Raw genomic sequence first — 23,595 nt, forward strand, 5'->3', positions numbered from 1 at the left:
TCAATGAAATCGAGCAGAGAATATATTGCATGAGACATTCGTTAATTATCTTGTTTTATCTAGGTATTTTGAATTATATCGCATGTAATAAATCGTTTGACAATGTTACAGAACACTGCATGTGTTATAACATTGAGGGTGTTACAGCACAATGCACGGTTCAAACGATAAGCTTTCCGCGAGTCTTATAATCTTCAAAGAGTTGTTCACTTAACATACATGTTCAGTCATGTACAGTGTCGAGCGTACGGACAGTGAAAGAACGCGAACTCTGGCAGTGGTATGTGCTAAACAATTGTTTGTTTCCATTAAACAAATAACTCCTTCTTCAGTCTTTTTTTAGGTACAAGAGATGAAGATCAGGAAGAAGATAGAGGAGTACGTTATTATTTTTCCTGTCCTTATCTTAACTTGTTTTAGATTTTCGTTTAGATGAGGAGGAGGCTGATGAAAAGTAGAGGAGGATGCTGACGGAGAGACAAGAAGGATGCAGATGAAGAGACGAGGATGCAGATGAAGAGGAGGATGCAGATGAAGAGACGAGGATGCAGATAAAGAAAAGGAGGATGCAGATGAAGGGACGAGGAGGATGAAAATGAATGGACAAGGAGGATCAAGAACGGACAAGGAGGATCAAGAAGGATATAGAGAAGTATGTTACTTTTCCTGTCATAATCGTAACTTGATTTTTAGGTACTTCGTTTAGATGAGGAGGATGCTAATGCAGAAACGAGGAGGATGCAGATGAAGAGACGAAGATGCCGATGAAGGGAGAAGGATGCAGATGAAGAGAGAGGATACCGATGAAGAGAGGAGGATGCAGATGGAGAGAAGAGTATGCAGATGAAGAGACGAGGTGTATGCAGATGGAGAGAGGATTCAGATGAAGAGGAGAGGATACCGATGAAGAGACGAGGAGGATGCAGATGAAGAGACAAGGAGGATGCAGATGAAGAGACGAGGATTGCAATGAAGACGAGGAATTATATATTATATATCATATTTTGTATATTAATATATAATTGAGGTAAGTCATTTGATATTGCAACATGCGGGCAGAATGTTGCAAAATCTTTAAACTCGATAGTCTTTTATTAACCTTAGTGCCTTACCGTAATAATCAAACAACCTTTTGGATGAAATCGACAAGATTTGAGTAGAGAATATATTGCATGAGACATTCGTTAATTATCTTGTTTTTATCTAGGTATTTTTGAATTATATCGCATGTAATAAATCGTTTGACAATGTTACAGAACACTGCATGTGTTGTAACATTGAGGGGTGTTACAGCACAATGCAAGGTTCAAACGATAAGCTTTCCGCGAGTGTTATAATCTTCAAAGAGTTGTTCACTTAACATACATGTTCAATCATGTACAGTCATGGATATCGATGTTTTAGCATGATAGAACTATAACAATGTGAAAGCACGATCTCCATAATCACTTGCTATGATTTTCATTCAACAATTTTTGTTGCATTTATGTGGACATGTCGGGCTTACGGACAATGAAAAACACGAACCCAAACAGTGGTACGTGCTTACAATTGTTTGCTTCCATCAAACAAATAACTTCTTCTTCAGTCTATTTTTAGGCACTAGAGACGATGATCAAGAAGAAGATAGAGAAGTATGTTATTTTTTTCCTGTCATAATCTTAACTTGATTTTTAGATGTTTCGTTAAGATGAGGAGGATGCAGATGAAGATACAAGGAGGATGCAGATGGAGAGACAAGGAGGATGCAGATGGAAAGACGAGGAGGATGCAGATGAAGAGACGAGGAGGATGCAGATGAAGACAGGAGGATGCAGATGAAGAGACAAGAAGGATGCAGATGAAGACGAGGAGGATGCAGATGAAGAGACAAGAAGGATGCAGATGAAGAGACAGGAGGATGCAGATGGAAAGAAAGATGATGAGCGAAGAATGTGGAGGACAAGAAGGATCGATCGGATCAGATGGAAAGACGAGAATCAAATGGCGACGAGATCGGATGGAAAGACGGATGGAGAATCAAATGAGAAGGATCAGAAATCGGATCATGGAAAGACGAAGGATCTCAAATGCGTCGTGGGATGGAAAGACAAAAGATCGTGGAAAGGCGAAAGATAAGATGGAAAGACGAGAAGGATGCAGATGGAAAGAAGAGGAGCAGATGGAAAGACGAAGAAGGATGCGTGGAAGAAAGGAAGATCAGATGGAGAGAGGATGCATGAAAGAGAGGAAGCAGATGGAAGAAGAAAGGATCAGATGAAACAGATGGAAGGATCGATGGAAGACAAAGGAAGGATACAGAGAAAGATGCAGATGGAAGAGGATGCAGATGAAGATGAAAGATCCATGGAAGATGGATGCACATGAAAGACGAGGAATTAAATAATTATGAATATACAATTGAAATAAATGTAAGATAATTCATTTGATATTGCAACATGCGGGCAGAGTGTTGCAAAATCTTTATAAACCTTAGTGCCTTACCGAAATAATTAAACAACCTTTGGATGAAATCGAAAAGAGTTGAGCAGAGAATATATTGCATGAGACATTCGTTAATTATCTTGTTTTTATCTAGGTATTTTGAATTATATCGCATGTAATAAATCGTTTGACAATGTTACAGAACACTGCATGTGTTATAACATTGAGGGTGTTATAACACAATGCACGGTTCAAACGATAAGCTTTCCGCGAGTCTTATAATCTTCAAAGAGTTGTTCACTTAACATACATGTTCAATCATGTACAGTCATGGATATCAATGTTTTAGCATGATAAAACTATTACAATGCGAAAGCACGATCTCCATAATCACTTGCCATGATATTGTTGTTGCATTTTTATAGACATGTCGAGCGTACGGACAGTGAAAGAACGCGAACCCTGGCAGTGGTGGGTGCTTACAATTGTTTGTTTCCATCAAACAAATAACTTCTTCTTCAGTCTTTTTTTAGGTACAAGAGATGAAGATCAAGAAGAAGATAGAGGAGTACGTTATTATTTTTTCCTGTCCTAATCTTAACTTGTTTTTAGATTTTTCGTTTAGATGAGGAGGAGGCTGATGAAAAGAAGAGGATGCTGACGGAGAGACGAGGAAGATGCTGACGGAGCTACGAGGAGGATGCTGATGGTGCTACGAAGAGGATGCTGATGGTCCTGCGAGGAGGATGCTGATGGTCCTGCGAGGAGGATGCTGATGGTCCTGCGAGGAGGATGCTGATGGTCCTGCGAGGAGGATGCTGATGGCGCTAGGAGGATGCTGATGGCGCGAGGAGGATGCTGATGCTACGAGGAGGATGCTGATGGCGAGGAGGATGCTGATGGCGCTACGAGGAGGATGCTGATGGCGCTGAGGAGGATGCTGATGGTGCTACGAGGAGGATGCTGATGGTGCTACGAGGAGGATGCTGATGGTGCTACGAGGAGGATGCTGATGGCGTTACGAGGAGGATGCTGATGGAGCACGAAGAGGATGCTGATGGAGCGACGAAGAGGATGCTGATGGAGACGAAGAGGATGCTGATGGAGCGACGAAGAGGATGCTGACGGAGAGACGGGAAGCATGCTGATGGAGAACAAGATGAAAAACAAGATGAGGTATAAAATTTTTTATTTGTTTCACTGACTTGTAGCTTAGTGACTTCAGTCTTTTTCAGGTTTATGTGTTTGTTTTATTGTGTCGCTAATTTGTTCTTTGGCTATCTTTTAGATTTTTAAGAAATCTTGGATTTTGAGAGCATATATACTCTGTTGAATTCGGTATTCTTACTAAGTCAGAGAGTTCCCTCGCTCTCTGACTTAGAAAACGAATTTTGTGGTAAAGTATTTCAAAGTAGGCTCCTGCCACCTATTTTGGAATAATGTTGTACAAATTTCTATTAAGTAATGATTTTAGAATAATAATGTTGTTTGAAAAGCATTTATGCCGTGATGAATAAATAACATCCATCGGTAGTTTTGAAACGACTGTCAGCTTAAAATATGCATATGTATTTAAATTAAACATGGTCACCATGCCAGCAAGTGTCAGCGTTTGATAAATGTTTTCGAAATACGCTTTTCAATGCAATATGGAAATTTGTCATCATAACGTGCACAAAATCGCTGTTTCGTAATAATATATACGCAATTTTAACAAATATTTAATGATGTTTGGGGCTGTTTTCATTCAACCGTAGCTATAGTGTGTTTTCTTTTGACGTCATATAAGCCATGTTGGGAGAGTACATGAGAGTGTCGAAGCTCAGCAAAGCATAAAATTAGCAGAAATTCTTTTCACTGTATGGAATTTTGCCCCAACATGGTAACTGATGAAAACAATTTAGAGGAAGAAATCATTAAGGTGTAAAATGATTTTTTCATCAGCTGGCAATCCATTTGGGACTTTTCACAGTATTTTTAATTCACGAAAATTTACATAAAACGTACAAAATGACATACCTCGCAACAAGTATAAAACATGTGAAAATTGATCATCAAATTTACTGGCATTTCCCCAGTATAGTAGCGGCATCTTCTTTCATGTTTAGAGATTATTTTACACCTCAATGTTTTCTACTCATGTCCTTAGACCCAAAAAAAATTTACATCTGTAATGTAATGTATGATAAACTTAAGAATAAATTTAAGAGAAAGGAACTTCTCAAACGACTTCCAGTAATATGTAAGTTTTAGCAAGTAAAATGTTCGTACAATAAATTATAAAAACTGTGACTTGTGATGGATTTGTTGTTTCATGGCAAGACTCTCTTTCTTATTTATCAAAATCAACTTGGATATCGCAGTTTGGCCCTCTATGGTCTTTAAACCTAAAGTCATAGACAAGCAGGAACAATATGTTACTTTGTCTTACAACGTATTTTGTGTCAAATTATCTTTTTCTCATTTATCAAATGGGGAATGAAATATACATTGAATAACAGTTCCATTTGACTTATTAAAACAACATTGCAGTGGGTATGTGGTCAAGTCATATTTAACATATCTAATTGTCTATCGTATTCTTTAACATCGATATGATATCGTTTACATAGAAGAATGTCATGTGACTAATGTTTTATCCATATATCTGGATCTGGTGAAGTCAAATTGGCAAGTCGATACAGTTGAATTGAATCAAGCTAAAGTGTGCATGTAGCTTCTATTTATATTAACTGCTATTTTTCCAACAAAATGATATGCACTGCAAGTCATTCGAAGGGCAAAGAAACAAACTGTAAAGAGTAAAATAAAACCATTTTTTTTTTAATAATTCCTGCAGAAGAACACGATGAATTTTCGCTAAAGATAATTATTTGAAAACCAACTAATCTCTTTCTTTGTCTTTCCCTTTATCCCATCCTATTAGGATTGCTAAAATGAATCATTTGCTGCTACCATTAAGTTCTGTTTACTCCATACTCTTGTGTAAAACCACTAACAGTTATTTTCAAAAATCATCTCAAAAACACCTGAAACTTCTTAATTACCCTTAACTATCCTTTTAAATTACGTTAATAATCAAAAATTGCATCATATGTGGTAGGTACATACATATTTCTAGGGTTTATCGCTCTTGCAATATCCTTAACTAAAGCATATAAAAACACTACATAATAATTCAAACAAAAAACTAGTACAACGTACTTTAAACGTTCCTTTTTTTAAGAGTTCAATGCGAGAATTTAATTGTACCATTTTGGACGTTATGAACTTTTGCTTTAGTCTGAGGACATTGGAAGGATTAACTATTGGAGAAGAAATTATATAATCTGATTTTGATATAAGAAATGATAACCCTTGCAAGACACTGGAAGTCCACTCCAACCCCCCCTTTACCCATTTCTGAAAAAGATTTTGTTGTTCATAAAGAATATCTTCAGAGGTCATTCATTTCTGTTTTGCATGGATGTGAATAAATATTCCATGTAGAACAACACCAAAACGGACCAAAGGCCGCCAGAATAAAAGCCTGGAAGGTTGGAAGGCTGTAACCAAAGATTTTCAAACCTTGTGCTGTTTTGACGTATTTACACATGCGTCTTATGGCGTACATATGGAAGAAGATGTATCCTTTCTTTTCTTGCTCTTCTAAATCACAGTCCTCGATAACTTGATAGGCTTGGTTTAAGCGGTTTTGAAGGCGAACCATCAAACCAATAGGAAGCAAGTAAAGCAACAATGATTCAAGTGTCTTCATGATGGTTTTAACTAGAAATGTTTTTTAAGAGCAGAAAATGCAACATGAGAAACACTTGGAAGGCAAATCCAGTTCTACGAATAGCTGTTTTTATTTTGCAGAACTTTTTCCTCGCTTCATTCTCGCCACTGCTGATAACGTCGTGGTTTATTTTTCATCGGGGCCTAAACAAAAATGTATATAACATGAATAAATACGTTAGTTTACCTTAATACACATAGTTTGAATGCAAAGGTTACAAATAAATTACCAGCAAACTGTCTAACGTCACGTTCGAAAATATAAAAGTTTTAAACTTAAGTCAATAAAAACCGATGACAGATAATTAAAATGTTTTAAATATCAATGCTTAGTCGTTTGTTTTCGAAGTTTCGATTTCGGTTTCAACCAGACATGACACTTCGCACAAATTCTTCGTAATTCACTTGTCCTTTCTGTTCCAAACCACTTGTCAACATGTCGACGTCTTCAATGGTCAATTTATCTCCTAATGTAGTCAAAACTTGTCGACGTTCAGCACAACTGATATTCCCAGAGCAATCCTTATCAAAACACGGAGGCATTCAACGAATTCTTGAGGTTTAACTTTCCTCGATTTTGCTTGCAAGAAAGTGCAATTGGTATAAGATCTTCGTGGGTTATACGCTTGTTTCCAGAAGGATCAAGTTGAACAAGAAATTTCTGAACTTCGCTTTCTGTAGGATTCTCACCGATCGCTCGTAGGATATCAGCTAAAGCACTAGAATCAACTTTTCCATCACCCATAGTATCATACAAATCTATAGCATCTTTCAATGCATTTATATCACGTTCGCTTAACGAAGACATTTCTGATTTCTTTCAGAGGCAGAGCAGTTGACTCAAAATTTCCTTGTTTACAACACAACGGAGCATACATAAATATTAAATGTAGAATGTGAACGAATATTTAATTAGGTATGTGTTATTCGATTTATTTCAATAGTTGGAGGATAATAATGAATATGAGAGAAATCCTTTCCTGTTCAAGTACGCACGTAACGTTATAATCTAATTCACCTAAATATTTGGCAGAAATAAAACAGAAAAAGATATTTTATTCACCATTCTACAATTTTATTTTGATAATAATGACCTCCTACGCAGTTCTTGTCTTAGGTTAGCTGTGTCAAGATGGCGGTCGACGTGGCAATTAAATTGCAATCACCATTCATGAATATTTACTAGAATCAAGTGATTTAGTGATGCGAGTATTTTGAATGAAACGAAAGGACTTCATTAAGATGCCATTCATGGAAGGGCGCTTTGGAAGTGGACAAATTATGTTACTGGTATATAAATTTATCTTTCGATAGAAGTTTATTTATTAAATAATTAAGTGGGTGGAATTTCTTAAGAATACATTCTTTTCACGGCTCCATTTTGTGCACCTGCAAAGCTCTCATTATTTCATATGCTATAGCCTACGCAGGTGGTCAATACTTTTAGGTCAAAGTGGATTGGTGTGGTTTACCAAAAATGTAGATTCGATTACTGAAATATCACTGGTGTTTAGAATCAATTTTAAATTTGGTTAGTCCCTAAGTCAAATTTCTTCTTTGGGAGAGAAATTAGTTTGGGAATCAAATCAAATAGTATGGTGTCATAACTTAACGAAAACTACCATGAATGGAGGTTTGGATATAAATTTATATAATTTTTCATTCTCACTAATTCTCGAATTTGAACTTCTAAATCATGTGGTCATGAATAATTTAAAGAGCAAATTTTTCAAACCATACAACGAACCATATGCCCAATAGCGTAAATGGTAAAGTTTAGAATAGCATATACAATGGTTTTGCAATGCATTCTGGGATCGCCAGGCAAAATTTTTTCATGAAATAATTATTTTAAAAAGTTTATATCTCAAATTATAATGGAATAGGGATCACAGTATGTTTATGTGTATAACGATAGGAGATAATGAAAAATATAAAAGTTTCCCATCACGTTGGTATTAATTACTTTTTTTCATGAAAAAAAGACAAGATTGCTTGGAAAAAGCAAATAAAAGAAAAAACTAAAACCATTACTAATATGATTTTGTTTAATAGCATTTTATTTATATTATTGTATCGAAGACTTTATAAACTCTAGGTTTGTATTGAAAGTAAAATTACAATCAGTCCACCATTATGGCCAACAAGATAAAAAAACCATTTTGTCCTATTAATAAAATGATTTTTGATATAAGTTTCTCCATGAAGTAAGTAATTAATAATTTAAAAATATATAATTTATTTTTTTTGAACTCACTGTCCTGATCATGTACTGACCAAATCTGTGCTCCAAACAATACAAATAAATTGTCAACAGACTTGATGTTACAAAATGATTTGTGATAGTTACAGCTTTAAAAGTTAAACATGCGTCATTGCTGTTATTGTTGTTTATGTTAAAACATTGAAAAGAAACTTATTTATTGAACAAGCTATCAGATACCTAAAATGACTTGTACCTGAAAATATCTTGGAGTGTAAAAGTCTTAAACTATGGTTATAAACTTGCTAAAAAATGTGATGGTGACATGCTGATAAAGGATTTTGTTAGAGATCTACTTGTGGTGAAGAAAATTCACCTTATTTCTGTGCCTATTGTCATGGAAAATCATACCCGTGCTGCCTATTAAATTCATGTACGATGGAATATAATGAAACTTGCAATTTCTATTTTATCATTATTCCATTGAATTAAATGAGTTTGGCAACATTTTGTTTCTTGTACATATGTAATTTAAAAGGTGGTAAAAGAACCTCACAGAATATAAAATAAATTTGTTTCATTTTTATTTTTAAACAGCTGAGTATTTGTAAAAGAAAATTTTCTCATTGCACATATTTGTAAAGATGACAGTGATGGACTTTTTATTATTAGAAAACATTTTTCAAGTCATCATAGAAGTAGCATCAAATAGTAACTGCACTATTCACTGCTTGTGACATGTTATATTCACAGTTATACACAAAACCCTTTTTTGTTTTTACTTCTGCCTTGCAAAAGGTGTGATTAAGGTGTGATGTTTTCAGTTGTAATGTGTGGGTGTCTATTGTCATTGTGAATTAGTGTGAAGTGTAATGTTTTTAGTTTTACCCCCTCTGTTATTCTTCTCGCAAATTCTGTCACGAATATGCCACAGTCATAACCATTTGCTTGTTGTATCACCTGTCGTCAATAGTTAAGTTATCCCTTTGTAAATGATAAGTACTTGCCATTGTAAATGATAAGTACTTACGTCGGCATATATAGGTTGGGAAATTCGAGCAATGTCTTCTGGCCATCTTTGCTCTTGCCTCGCATGCTGAAAATATCTTTTTCACAAGAAAAATGATTTGTGTAGACCTGCTAGAAACATTCACTTTGTCAACATGTTAGATACATGATACACTTCATTCTTCAAGTAAATTGTTATGTACGTCATATACCTTCGTATAATAGATGCAACTTCCCTTTTTTGCCACCCCATACTGCATAACACATAGAGTTTGCCTGCTCTAATATTGTATGCAATGAGCCACCAATGCAGCCTATATTTTTTAAATGATTATGGAGTTGGCTCAGGTTGGCCTTTGCGTCACGAAACAGTAAAAATTTAGTGCTTCCACCCTTACATGTCACATATTGGCACTAGCACACATTCATATTTATTCATTTCTTCAGGTGTGAACATCCCCACTCTTGAAATGAAACATCCTGATAATCTCAGCGGTCTTTCTCCTCTAAAAAGTAGGAAATACAGCGACACATAGGTAACATGTTGGGTATGGCTAGTAGTTGGTCATCGTCACTGAGCCTTGTGACACTAGTTCAGTAGACGTTAATTGTCCTGAAGACGTTGAGGAGGTTGCTAGTAAAGCGTCGCCTAAACCAGAAGTTAGTTTTCATGGTATGCTAACGGATTACGCAAACGTTGTTAGGAAGAAGCTCACATGAAATGGTTATGGTCTCGTTCCATCGTCTTCTGATGATGTTTCATGTTTATCCTGTATCTTTCACCAATGTTACAAATACTTAGTTTTTTTATGTTTTTTGAAATTGTCGTTTTTATGACTATTATTTTAGAGCATAGACATTAAAGAATCTTGTGGTAGTACAGGTATTTTCAACATTTTTTTGTTGAAAAATTCTCTAGTTTCAATTCTTCGAAATTTCTCATCTTAATTTTCATCTTTACTTTAGAATCCTTTCGATACGAGAAATCGTCGGGATTTGAGGTACTTTATACGATATATTGAATTTAAGTTTTATAGCGTTAATAACTCTCATCTGTCCATCGTAACTTTGCTATAATTCTATGGATAAATTATGTTTTTATATATAACAGATTATTGATGATCCTACTTCAGCTGAAGGTGTTCAGCAAGAACGACGTATGAAGTTACTGTCGTTAATTAACAATATAGTCCTTGATAAAGGCTTGGATGGTCAAAATTATAAATGTCATGGTTGTTCGAGACCAATTGGAATGAGTATGATCGATGAATTCTCGACTTGTCATTTCCTAATAACTCAAATATATTTATTTTCAAATTTCTTAGCTTAATAAATGTTATGTTTGTAGAAACTATTATAACAAAGTACATAATCCCTTTTTTCCGTGAAGCCCATGGATGCGTTCGTTCATGATGAAAGAGTCATATTGTATAAGGAGGCTCTCGTTCATCACGAGAGAGTTATGAGAAAGTTACGTTGTAAAAGGTAATAAGTAAAAAACGTATAAACATGCTTAGTGTTTGTTTAAGTTATAGTTCAAAAAGGCAGAAGTTGTTTGAACCTTTGAAGTATCCTTGGACGTTCTAGTTTTTTTTATGAGAAGAATTCTTGTAAAGAAAAAGACAAATTTTGAAAACCAAACAATCCCATTTTCGGTCGATGCCTCCCGATACCCCGAAATAGTTGAGCACTAGAGCGTTGCATGTTAATTAAGGGAACCACATAATCCTTGTTTGTTTTCCATGAAACATATGGATGGTTTGCTCGTGATACATGAGAAACAGTAAATGGGAGAGTTAAATCAGAAAGATATAAACCGATAAAATTGGTGTAAACATGTTTAGTGTTGTCTTTAATTATAAATGTCAGAAAAAGACAGGGTCATAAGAAGTTAATTGAAACATTGCTTGGTTTGTTTTATGAGATGAAAACAAAAAGATAAAATTCGAAAGCAAAAAACCCCGTTTTTGGTCCATGCTTCCCGATACCTCTTAAGCGCAAGGCACTAGAACGTCGCATAATTTAAAATAGTAAACAGTCTCTGCATATTGTACATCACCACACAATACAAACGAAGTTAAATTTCTGTTTATGTTTCCGCTGGTAAGCTGTTCTTATAAGATCAAGCACATATTTTTATACATATGGAAAGTATTGACATTTCAGCAGCGACTTCTTTACTTAAAATCAAACTGTCTGAACGCTTTGGACTTGTGCAAAATGTAGAGGAAGCAGAAAGTCTTCTTAGTGAGTACGAGTTGGCAAGCACAAGTAATTTTTGTGGAAATAAAGCAAAAAAAGTATTTGGGAACACAGGTTTGTATTTTTTTCTTCTTAAAATATAACTAATCTATATTGATCTATACGCTTTCCTTATTTCTGTTGTCCAGATCAAATTGTTATATGAAACCTGAGAACTGTCATATTCTTTAATATAAGAAGTACTATAATAATGTCCATGCACATTTGAGTCTTACTATCCTCAGTCTGTCATTGTGTGTCGAACGAGGAAGGAATAGGGAAACTACACTCATCGCAAAAAAGGTAAAAACCAACTCATAGGTAGTACTTTAGTCTAAAAAAGAGCAAGAGGCAAAGCACAGTTTTTCGTTAAAAAGGGTTTTTCGTTTAATGTGTACAGAATACAACCACGTAAATGACACAGTAATGTTGAATATAATGGTTCAATTTGAACTAAATGAAATCACTTATTCTATTTTTAATCGAAAAAATGTTAGATCTCACAAGTGCCAACCATAAGGTTTGGTGGGAAGATGGCCAGCTTCCATTTGACCATACACCGTTCGTTCAAGTGAACCATAGGGTCTACGATTGTCGTCATGGGGTAGATAGGCATTCAAGCCAAAAGAAGAAAAACAGAACGGTAATAGATATTATTCATGTGCTAATGCAATACTACAGATTTAAAAATAGTAAAATGAAAGTGAAACGACGTTGCTAACCTTATAGTACGTTGCAATTAAACTTCCAGTGTCAAGAGCTTTGATTGAAACTTTGAGTTTTCTTGTATTTTTAACATTGTCATGTAATCTTGGTTTCTTTTTCTTCATGAATTTCTTCAGCTGCCTTTCCTTTTAGGTGTAATTATTTTATTTATTTACCAACATGTTTATATATTTTAGTCAAATTCTAGCGACCTCTCGTTTAAGAAGCACAGAAACATGTTTCAAGGAACAAAGAAATTAAACTGTTCAGCACAAGTTCACATGAGGGAATACATCAAATTTCCAGACTTTAGGGTAATTTTAAATAACAGTGTTTATTCACATGCATTACTCGATGTGTCAGGTGTAAACAACAAAAATATCTGGATGTGTCCAAATCAATTTGCCTTGAAACTTTACTCACACAGGTTTTTTGATAAATTTACGCGCCTTTAGATTAAAGAGCAAACGGTTTGGCGACAAAAATCGATGTCGAAAAAACTTAGGGAAAGGTGGAAATGCCAATGGAGAAAGGTGGATCCATATCCAGTTGCCTTGCTTATCTGAGCACAAAACTCACCCTATAGGAAGCGTAAGGATATATTTAGTCCTAGTTTTTGTACGGTGCAAGTCAATGTCTTACGTTTTATAATTGGCTCCTTTATATGTAGGCTGGAGGTTTTCATTAAGGAATTGATAAGATTCTTGTTTCCAAGATTCAAGAATTGGTTGTTGCTGGGGCTTGCTCAGTTAAAGATGTTAGGAGGCATCTTAAAATCTATGTGGAGCAAGACCTGTACAAAGCAACAAAGGCACCCGCTAAAACCAATCGGATATTTTATCCTTCCAAGCAAACCATACGCAGTCATCAAAGCAAGATTTTTAAAATTTGACCAAGAAAATCTTCAAAAGAAAATCGAAGACTGGAAACTGAGGTGTTCCGACGAGTCTTTCTTCTTTCGCCCGCCTGCTAAATATTCAGCAGAGTCTTTGATTACTCAAGAAAATAGTGTTGATAACGAAGAAGACGACGATGACGATGATGATGACAACACAGTTTTGCCAGAGTCAAAAAATGGATTGTTATTCATTCACCAAACTGTTAATCAGAAACGTCTTCTAAAGAGATATGGTAACGAACTTACCCTTCTAGATGCCACTTACAAAACGACAAAATACAGCCTCGCTTTGTTTTTTCTTGTGGTAAAAACCAATGTAAGCTATCAAGTCGTTGGTTCTTTTGTCCTGCAAAGTGAAACATCGTACGCTATTGCGGAGGCTCTTCAAGTTATAAGAGGTTGGAACAACGAGTGGAATCTAGCGTATTTTATGGTAGATTACCCTGAAGAGGAAATGTCGGAGATAAACCGAGTATTCGCAGGTTAGTCAGGAAACCTTGAACTAAGCTACTTTCAAAGGCACACACAATGCTACACACCTCTTTTGTTTTTAATTGAGGCAGAAATATGCAAATTTCTTTTTTTGTGGGGTGGAGTAAAAGGTACAATCTAGGCAATACACTTCATGTTAATTGTACGTATATATTACAGAATGTCAGACGTACATCTGCGATTTCTATCGAGAGCAAGCGCGGGAGCAATGGCTTTCAAAAGCAGCAACGGACTGCTCCCGTTAAAAAAAAACGATTCTTGCAAAACTTCGATTAATTGCCAGAGCGAGGACGGAGGCTGATTACGAGGAAAATGTTAATAATTTTAAGTCATCAGAAGAATGGAAGACAAACCCAAAACTGCGCAACTGGATTGGCAATACATGGTTATCCCAATACAAGGCAAGAGAATTTTATAATTTGCTAATAATATCATTAAAATAAATGGTTTGAACCCGGGAGTATCGTTACATGTTTGTAAATGTATATCGTCCAGGTTGGTATAGTCCTGAGAAGGACTGATTTTGCTGTTGTTAACTGACGTTTCGGCAACCTTAGCGGTAGTCGGTTACGAAGATGACTACCGCTAAGGTTGTCGAAACGTCAGTCAACAACAAGAAAAACAGCCCTTCTCAGGACTATACCAACCTGGACGATCTACATTTACAAACATGTAATAATATCATTCTTACAGTGCTCATCAATAATTACAATACATGTTGATTTCGTTAATTTTCTCGCGCGGATAAAGTTTATAGAAATGGGTGTAGACCTTTCGAAAAGATCGACTGCTAACAGTCATAAACACAAACAATGGCGTGGAAAGGCAAAACAAAGCTTTCAAGCATGAATATTTGGATGGCTACAAGAATTCAACGTTGAGCGTCATGCTGACAGTGCTAATTGAAGACTTTTTGCCCGACCTTTATTTCAAGTGCTTATTTTTTCTTTTTATTTACTTGAACAAGTCTCTTAGGCGATGGCGAAGCCAGCCCGATCTTTTCCTCCAACAAATCAGATTTCTCAGCAAAATTATTGTTCATTTCTTTAGAAATTCGATTCCATTCATTGTCTTTCCATTGATTAAACACAAAATATATGATTTCTAGAGGTACAAAAATGGGCTGGGAATTCGCTGCTGCTCTTAGCGCTAGTATTTTAGCAGGAATAACGTAGGAAATTCTTCTCTAATTTTACAGATACATCGAATTAAATACGAAATTGCAGAGCAATTACAGGCAGTACAATTCTGATGTCCCGTCATACCTTCACGAAAGACCACACACTATGATTAGGCATTGTATGAAAAGACTTGCATCGTCAGAATATACCCTTGCATCACACATCATGGTTGTTGACGAAATGCATGGAATTTTCAAAGTTCGTAGTCAAGACGTATGCAAGTTTTATACATTGTCGTTTGGAAGTGATCCAGGTGATCTGACAAGCTGTGATTGTTATGACTGGGAAAGACACAGGTTGCCATGTAAGCACTTCTTTGCGATTTTCAAGAACTTTCTACTTTGGTCATTTGATAAACTACCGAAGTCGTACACGGAATCTCCATTTTTAACAGTTGATCGAATAGGTTGCACGTTTGTAATGGAAACAAAGCCATTTGAGGTAAGCCAATGTCACTCCGATGATTCTTTACAAACCGTCAAAGCACCAGAGGAAAACGAAATCCACGTAACTAAGGACAAGAATATTTTTCCCACCATTGTAGCTGAGCTAAAACGAAAGCCATCTTCACATAGAACAGAAGCCGCAAGGTGCAGAGAACGGTTGGGACACATAAAGAATTTAACTTATGTTGCTGAGGGATGGGGAAATGGCAATGTTTTGCATGAAGTAAAGGTCAAATTGGATGAATGTTATAAAATACTGACTGATGTTTTTCCAAAGGAAAATGGTTTAGTGTTGGAAGTGCCAGATATAAAGAAATCTTCCCCAAAATGTAGCGTCAAAAATAGCAAGTGTTTAGTAAATCCGTTTAAACCCATCCCAAAACCGGCAAAGAAAAATCCCTGGTCATGTCGAAGTGGTGCAAAAGCACCAACTTTAAGAAGAAGTTATGCTTCAAAATTAACAGAAATAGAAGGAAAGCAAGCAAAGATTGGACGAAATGATTCAAATATTGTGACAGATGAAATAAACTCTTCACATTACAGACCTATTGAGCCCTTGAACAAAGAATCAGGTGATAAACTGGAAAAGATCGTTCAGACCCCAAAGCGTGGATTTTTTAAAATTAGTAACATTTTGACATAAATATAATCATCACCAGAAAAGAGTTAACAGATCACATCATTGGTGCTGCACATGTTTTGCAGAAAAAATTTCCTGCCGTACTTGATTTAGAAAACACAACACTTGGCCCTTTTACCAATTTTTCTGTACATCGGGGTACTTTTTTCCAGATTCTCACACAGGTATTCATCACTGGGTATTGGTTTCAAATATTGACTGTCAGCCTGCTTCAGTCAATTTATATGACAGTTTGTACAATGGAAGAGTCAGATCTTTAACAGAAAAACAAATTGCCAACCTACTGCATGAGCCAACACCATCAATCAGAATCAACATACCACATGTCCACTATCAATCCAATTACGTTGACTGTGGGGTGTTTGCAATTGCATTTCTTGTTTCATTACTTTTTAACCAAGATCCAACAACTTTGATGTATAATGAAGGTTCCATGCGATCACACTTGTTGAGTTGTCTGAAAAAAAATAAGTTCACTCCTTTCCCTTTGACAAAGAAAAGGAAAATTGATGACAAGAGTCAAATCCAAAGAAAATTGAAATTTTCACTGATGTTCAACTGTCGAATGCCATAGAACCAGAAAGATCTTGAAAACCCAGACCTATGGTGTACTCAGTGTGAAAAATGCTTGGAGTGGTTACACAAAAAGTGTTCACCAACAATGCCAGATTCAGTTTTCCACAAGACAAATGTCACTTGGAAGTGTCCAAAATGCGTATAATGAATCAAAAGAATAAAATGCTTTAGAGGAAACTCAAAGTTGTAACTATAGAAAGAATTGTTATATTTTGTATTCAATTGTAAGAGTTTCTCTGGATTTTTATTAAAGTGCTTATATTACGAATTTTAGCCCCCCTTTTTTATGAGCTTAATTGAAAATTTGGATTATTTGAAGAACTTTGACATGTCGCTGGACTTAAACAGATAAATATAAGTTCCTTAATTTTGCCTCCAAAGTCGGGTACTATTTGCGAATTTTTTACGACGCCATATTGATACTTGTGACGTAGATAGTTGAACACGTCTGTTTCCGTCAATATAATATTATATTATAGGAGGTGATTTTGTTGTCGTTTTTCTTGTCTTTTTAACAAATAATGACAGTATTTTCAATAAAATATTAAAAAACAAGTTTTCCGGAAAGTATGGCCTCAAATCAGTGCTCAGATAATTCGAATTCGATGTCTGAATGCGCATCTGATTCGAGCTCGGAATCCGTGGGTTATGTCGAGCATTTAAACGACTTTGCATATGACGATGAACCGCTCGCAGGAGATGGTGATGAAGTGCATACTCCAGATGATCCCGATGGAATTCTCCCTGCGACATTAGAACAACGAAGTGATGGCGTAATTCCACTCGGTGAATGGTAAGTTGTTGTTTTCCCCTGTTTGTAATATACATAAAGTTACTTTATAAACCACAATGCTCCCACGTTTCAGGTGTAATTGTCAATGCTGTCATACCGATTTGTTAGAAGGCGCATTAGAGTACAGATGCTGTAAGGAAATAGGACCAGCTTTGCAGAAAATGACATTCGATGGCAGAATTGAGAAAATATCATGTATAACACAGCATGCCAAATTTGGGCCTTTAGTTCACGAGGCTGTCCTTGAAAACGTCGGGCCACTATTGAGAGATAGGAATGGACGTGCTTTTCGCCGCCAAGCATCACAATCATTAAATATGTAACATTGTAAATTTTATGAGAAACAATGTTATCATCAACATTGTTTCATCAACAATAATTAGTCCAACCTTTTTATTTACTTCAGGTACTTGAGAGCTGTGGCATACAGATGGTTGATGCGATGGTTTTGTGGGTCTATGGGATGGGAGAATACTTGGCCTTTACCTGCTTGTGTTTGCCACATAAAGTTCTTTTCAACACATTTACCACAATTTTGCTCTACAATGGCCATCGAACCAATGTTTTTAATGTGTACTTTTGGATTTTCAGCCTTGCAGTTAAAGCAAAATTTTTCAAATAACTCAACCAATGAGATGTAAAATACCATGAACATAGGTTGTTTATGCGAGCTTGTTCCTTCATCAATTCTGTAATACGATTAAGAAAATTCATTATTATGAAATACAACAGAGATCTAATTCTTTATAAGATAAAATACCTGACTGTATTACTTGTGGTATCTTCATCTAAATCTTCACTCTGACTAGACTCTTCAAAGAGGAGTAGTCCATGTATGATTCTCCTTCGAAAAGCTCTTCAGCACTCCCCTGCATTCCATCGTCTATATTAATGCTGTTCACCACGGATGTATTACGATTTTCCCTGATTTCGCTTCGATATTCATTTTGCAACTTCGGGGCCTTTTTCTTCAAAGATGCTTTTGTCTTTTTATACCAGCTTAAAGTCTTTTGTAAAGATGTAAGTTTTTTCTTAAGACGATGGCATGATTTACATGGAGACTGGATTCACAAATATCTTCACCAACTGCATGTAGTTCTTCAAATGGCGAATGGTTTGCTTCCCCTGTGCATACTTCAACATGCTCAGCTCCATCACTAGTAGATGGTACTTCCTCATCGAGAAAACATGTTTCCTTCAGCGATGGCTTATGGAGAGTATGTCGAATAATCTACAAAACTTATATCGAATTTACATATGACAAAAGAAAAATTTACATAAACAAGCGTAAACTCGGTTATTTCGTCCTGTAATGGTTCAGGAATCCCAGCCACGTCAATGGTTGGGATAGCATCTTTCTTCAACCTTCTTTTGAGCTTGACTTGCACGCTCAAATTAAGGTCAAAACAAGAATGTTCAAAATGCGCAGAACACAGACACGAGGTAGAGGAAGCCTCAAAACCCGGTCTATGTTTACGCACAGAATGTACCCATTTTCTATGTCTTTGCGGCTCTGTTTCTTTTTTAGGAAACAGATGCATCGACATTCCTTCGGTTTTTGAATCATTGGCGCAACTAATTTGATTAGGTCCGCCAGCAACACAGCGTTTTCCTCCGCGTTTCTTATTAAGATTACTAGTAGAATACGCCATGTTGATAAATGTGTTCAACTTTTACGTCACAAGTCATTAGCATACCGATCAAAAAGTTCGCAAAAAAAATGCTGAAAGTCGTGACTTTGAACATCCGTAAAATCACTTTCACCAATCCAATTTCAATTGTAATTGCAGATTTAAAATCACTGAAACAAGGTCTTTCAATTAAGTTCATAAAAAAGGGTGCTATAATCTGCATGTATTTTTTTCTTCAGCATAATTTATTTGTATTTGTACATCGATATCCCCACCTATTGCTTGATGGCTATGGTTGGATATTGTGCTGCTCATGTGATGCAAATAGAAAGCAATTTGTTGAAGCCCTACCTAATAATATACAATTAGATCCTCAAAAAGGTATGTAAAATAGATTTACTGAAATGAAATGATTAAAACAGGCCAAACAACTGTAACGATGGTGAACATCAATTGCAGTTTCCCTATGCACTTAGTTCTTTCTAAGCGCGTTATAGTGCTTTCATGCTTTGTGGTCGGGCTTGTGTGGTTAGCTTGTAGCGCGTTGTTGTGCTTACTCACATCCTATATCCGTTGACGCACAACAACTATGACTAAGCTTGATTCGTTGCTACACTATCCCCTTCTTAGAGAAAGCATGTCCCATGCGCTGATAACCCTAGTATATTATATATGTCTCCTAAATCATGCAAAATTCAAACAATTAAAATCATGTTGTCCAGAATATTCAGTTTATGTCTACGTCAAAGTCCGCCATCCATCCGGGAGGTCGAATTTGACAACGTGGTCGGGACAATGAAGGTTGCCGTTCGTCAAGTATGGGTAGTTCGCCCTCACGTATTGGGTTTGTGTACTCGAAGACAGGTGAGTCGCGGGTATACATAAGATCAGTTTCGTCCGGAACGTAAAGTTGCTCGTTGACACGATGTTGGTCATCTTCATGAACACTCTGTCCACGCGTTGCTTGAGGGTGACTATTCTCCACAGACTTGATTGTGCAATGTTTGTGCAATGAGCCGTATAACGGTCAGATTTGGATCCTCATGTCCCTCGGTATATGCACTTGCGCCAGGAAATCATACACTTGCCACGTATCGTTATTATTATTACATTATATTTAATTATACGAGTTTACATTCAATTTTACTATGCTCTATTCATCTCTTGTCTTGTCTTGTCTTTATATAATAACTAAAGGGAGTGTTTCCCGTCATATCCTGCACGTAATAGTGGGATGTCTTAGTTCTTTCTAAGCGCGTTATAGTGCTTTCATGCTTTGTGGTCGGGCTTGTGTGGTTAGCTTGTAGCGCGTTGTTGTGCTTACTCACATCCTATATCCGTTGACGCACAACAACTATGACTAAGCTTGATTCGTCGCTACACAACGTTTTTTTACTTGTCAGATATACCATATCCCAGTTGCATACACATATTAGCAATGAAAAAATATCTGGTTGTGTATGATAGAAAGTTTGGTATTGAAGCCAAAGATTTTATTGAAAAAAGTAAGTGTTGTGTGTTACTCTTTCAGGATATAAGGTGTCTGAACAGCTTCACCAAATTTTGAGTTACACTTACATACTATTTGTTTCAAGACCCTTGTCAAAGATGTGAGAACTTGTTACATATTAATCTGACATTGCATGTAGTGGATGTCTCAAATTTGTATTTGGCTTATTTTTTCAATGTGAAGTTCTTCATGTGGTATGGGAGAAAATGTCTTCATCCTTAAATATCAGTTTATTAGACATTTCCAACCCTTGTGAAGTCATCCTTCTGTGTTTTTACAAGACCCTTGTTCGACATTGTTCTTATTACATGTGGATGTTAACCAGCACAGCTTTACAAGCAAAATATTGTTAAAACTTGTGAATGATTATTTACACAATATATTTATCTCATGGAATTTCTTTTATGAATGCAGAATCCACATCCATGATGCAGTCTGTTTTCAGAGATCATTCCTACCATGAGATGCAACCTGAAGAAGTATATTTTGTTATGTGAAAATAACTTTTTTGTACAAATACACGTATTGTTTCTCAACCTTCTAATACCCCACAATTTGTTACCATACATCCTGTGCCTAAGTTCAGGAGCTTCTATAAAGCTATTAGGGTGATAACCAACAGGGCAAATTGAATTTATTTATGACTATTGAGGTATACACATTCATACTCACATACATACATAGTCACATACTTACAGTACATACATTAAGTAGTATAAACTAAATGTATGACAAAACTAGTAAAGTCATATTCACCATTTGCTTTACGTGCCTGATATATATATATATTAAGCACTTTCTAAGAATTTTGTGAAGTCATAATTAATCATAATTATTAATCTGCATACACATACACACACATACATACACACACATACACACACATACATACACACACATACATACACACACATACATACACACACATAATATAACCTTAAGATAAATGATTTTACATATTTTAGGACTTGTCTAGTGCAGTGTGCAGGGAGGTTCAGTGGATTGCTGTAAAACCAGTGAATAGTCCATTGGGGGGGTGGGGGGGGGTGGGTGGGTTGTACTTTTGTGTATTCAAAAGTAATGCCGCCCCAGCGTTGCCGCCCTAATCGTTGACGAGGATGAAATGGATTCTCCATTGGCACTTTTTAAGTTTTCCTTTGGAATTACACCAGATGCGAGACTATTTTGAATTGGCTACACTTAGCAAAGAAAAGGTTTCTTTATTTGAAACAGGTATGCAAGATAATCTGCAATGGTGAACATCCTTTTAGCTTTACATATACTATTTCCTTTATCGGTATGGTATTTAGCACTTTCTAGCATTTTGTAAATATTACAATTTAATTATTTTAGGCAATGAGAATGATGCAAGCGATTTTACTGATCTTCCTGAAAAAAAATGGTCATAAAATTTTGGCGCCATCTGAAAGTGGTATTTGTTCTTGTGGTGCAGAGTGGGATAAACGTTCTATTCAAGATGAATGGTTGTACGTAGACTTGTGTTCAGTTGCGTACTTTTGTTCAATCCATGATGTGAAGGGTAAGTTCTGATTTGTTATATGTTACGCTTCACTTCATAATTATTTGACTTAAATAAATTATTTAGTGTATTGTAGACCTTGCTCCTCTTGTGCTACGAAAAAGCATTATGATGGCATTGAAAACAGGATTGTATGGTTTGGATCATATGCAATATCTCATGCCGTTCTAAAAGATTACATTCGCTTTTAATAACATACATATATCGTGGTTGAATATGCCAGAAAATGGATGCGATACATATATCCCTTTGAAATTTGAAACATTATGTAGAAACTAGAGAGTCAACAAAAAACGATGTACGTGTTGTTTGAGTTTGTCGTCAAAAGCAGGTATGTATTCTCCTTCTTTTCTTATTTATTTTTATTATATTAACTTTTTTCTATTTTGACTGTAATTAATTTTTGACTTTTAAGTTAAGCATCTGAATTAAGAAACTACAACCATGCTTTGAGAGTGTATAATGAAAGATGTTTGCAAGCAGAATACAGGAAATGGATAGGCATTATGACCAAGTTGTGGTAAGCTTTAAGTGCTACCCATTCAAGTTTACTTCTTCTAAATACAACACAATCATTGAAGCACTTATGACTGTTTGCCTGTTTCCTTGGAAATTTATTTAATGTTGAGATGGTAAATGTAGACATTTGTGTGATATTGTGCCAAGAGTTTTGGCATGGACAAACAAAATAGTTGGCAAGGGCAGCAGAAAAGTCCAAATTTAAACACCTGTAATGAAAAAACTGAAAGCATTTGTTGCATCCAAGCCAATCTTCACCATCATTGTCTTTGCATATTTTGCAAACACCAGTATTTCCTCTACAGCAAAACAAACAAAGGAATTTAAAATGAATTTAAGTTTCTCATACACTATATAATGGGTTAAAGACTTGTTAAAACATACTCATGATTGTCATCATAGCAAGAGCTGAATATGGGTGATATTAATTTCTCTTTCTCTAATTCCATTTTAAAATTTCTGTTTAATCTTGAATTTTCACAAATACACCTTGGAAACTGTGGAAAAGAAATTGTTCAAATTGTAGAATACCGAGACAATAACAGAAACAATTCCAGTTCGAGACTGACTTTATTAACGTTAGTAGCAATATTTATAATGTAAGACATTAGGCGTTAACTATGACTAAAGGAAGCATTTTATATAAAATATGTATATATAATATGTAATATGTATATGTACAACGTAATGGAAGGGTGTATTGGACAGGAAGATTATTTAAAGCGTATGTTATTTTTGACAGCTCAAAGAGAACTATTTTACACAGCTGTTTTGAACAGATGTTCGCCGCAAAATTAACCTACATAAATAACCAGCAATAAATATTTTTATATATTTATATACATTGTGATTTGTGGACATGATTTGCATTGTGCAGAAATCTAATGCAATAACTACAAGAAATGACCAATGGATAAATTAATAGAATAAATTGTTAAATGTCTGTGGGAGTGCTCACTTACCAGGCAATTGATTACACCACATTTCAAGCTGTCCTGCTGTGTGAAAATT

The 23,595-nt window shown here is 35.7% G+C and overlaps 2 protein-coding genes and 4 long non-coding RNA genes across 7 annotated transcripts; 5 read left to right on the forward strand and 1 right to left on the reverse strand.

Annotated features, from left to right (window-relative positions):
• Positions 1-135: 135 nt before the first annotated feature.
• Positions 136-3,071, forward strand: LOC124449778. 2 transcript variants are annotated; one of them, XR_006949587.1, is made up of 2 exons: positions 136-280; positions 2,958-3,071. It is a non-coding gene; the product is annotated as an uncharacterized LOC124449778 (long non-coding RNA). The 2 variants fall into 2 exon arrangements; XR_006949588.1 differs by lacking the exon at positions 136-280 and adding an exon at positions 2,609-2,895.
• On the forward strand, positions 562-770 carry LOC124449781. Its single transcript, XR_006949593.1, has 2 exons — positions 562-652; positions 707-770. It is a non-coding gene; the product is annotated as an uncharacterized LOC124449781 (long non-coding RNA).
• Positions 3,072-6,564: 3,493 nt separating the features above from the next.
• LOC124449203 (myosin-2 essential light chain-like) lies at positions 6,565-7,009 on the reverse strand. The gene is made up of 2 exons (XM_047000146.1): positions 6,768-7,009; positions 6,565-6,703 (listed from the first exon to the last, which is right to left on the reverse strand). The coding sequence occupies exons 1-2, from the start codon at positions 7,007-7,009 to the stop codon at positions 6,565-6,567; spliced, it is 381 nt and encodes a 126-aa protein (XP_046856102.1).
• Positions 7,010-19,227: 12,218 nt separating this feature from the next.
• LOC124449543 lies at positions 19,228-21,061 on the forward strand. Its single transcript, XM_047000478.1, has 3 exons — positions 19,228-19,396; positions 20,419-20,520; positions 20,940-21,061. Exons 1-3 carry the CDS (start codon positions 19,237-19,239, stop codon positions 21,020-21,022), a joined length of 345 nt encoding a protein of 114 aa, XP_046856434.1. The 5' UTR covers positions 19,228-19,236; the 3' UTR covers positions 21,023-21,061.
• Positions 21,062-21,635: 574 nt separating this feature from the next.
• LOC124448651 lies at positions 21,636-22,243 on the forward strand. Its single transcript, XR_006949197.1, has 3 exons — positions 21,636-21,758; positions 21,879-22,065; positions 22,132-22,243. It is a non-coding gene; the product is annotated as an uncharacterized LOC124448651 (long non-coding RNA).
• An 82-nt stretch (positions 22,244-22,325) lies between these two features.
• LOC124449370 lies at positions 22,326-22,579 on the forward strand. The gene is made up of 2 exons (XR_006949368.1): positions 22,326-22,396; positions 22,481-22,579. It is a non-coding gene; the product is annotated as an uncharacterized LOC124449370 (long non-coding RNA).
• The last annotated feature ends 1,016 nt before the right edge of the window (positions 22,580-23,595 follow it).

This window comes from Xenia sp. Carnegie-2017, unplaced genomic scaffold (assembly GCF_021976095.1).
Source record: "Xenia sp. Carnegie-2017 unplaced genomic scaffold, XeniaSp_v1 HiC_scaffold_23, whole genome shotgun sequence".
Lineage (NCBI taxonomy): Eukaryota > Metazoa > Cnidaria > Anthozoa > Malacalcyonacea > Xeniidae > Xenia > Xenia sp. Carnegie-2017.

Coding starts and splice junctions, on each gene's coding strand:
- LOC124449543 (XM_047000478.1), top strand. CDS start 19,237: ATGTATTTTTTTCTTCAGCATAATTTATTTGTATTTGTACATCGATAT. Junction 19,397..20,418: donor ACAATTAGATCCTCAAAAAG/GTATGTAAAATA, acceptor TTTACTTGTCAG/ATATACCATATCCCAGTTGC. Junction 20,521..20,939: donor CAAAGATTTTATTGAAAAAA/GTAAGTGTTGTG, acceptor TTATGAATGCAG/AATCCACATCCATGATGCAG.
- LOC124449203 (XM_047000146.1), bottom strand. CDS start 7,009: ATGTCTTCGTTAAGCGAACGTGATATAAATGCATTGAAAGATGCTATA. Junction 6,704..6,767: donor TGCAAGCAAAATCGAGGAAA/GTTAAACCTCAA, acceptor TGGGAATATCAG/TTGTGCTGAACGTCGACAAG.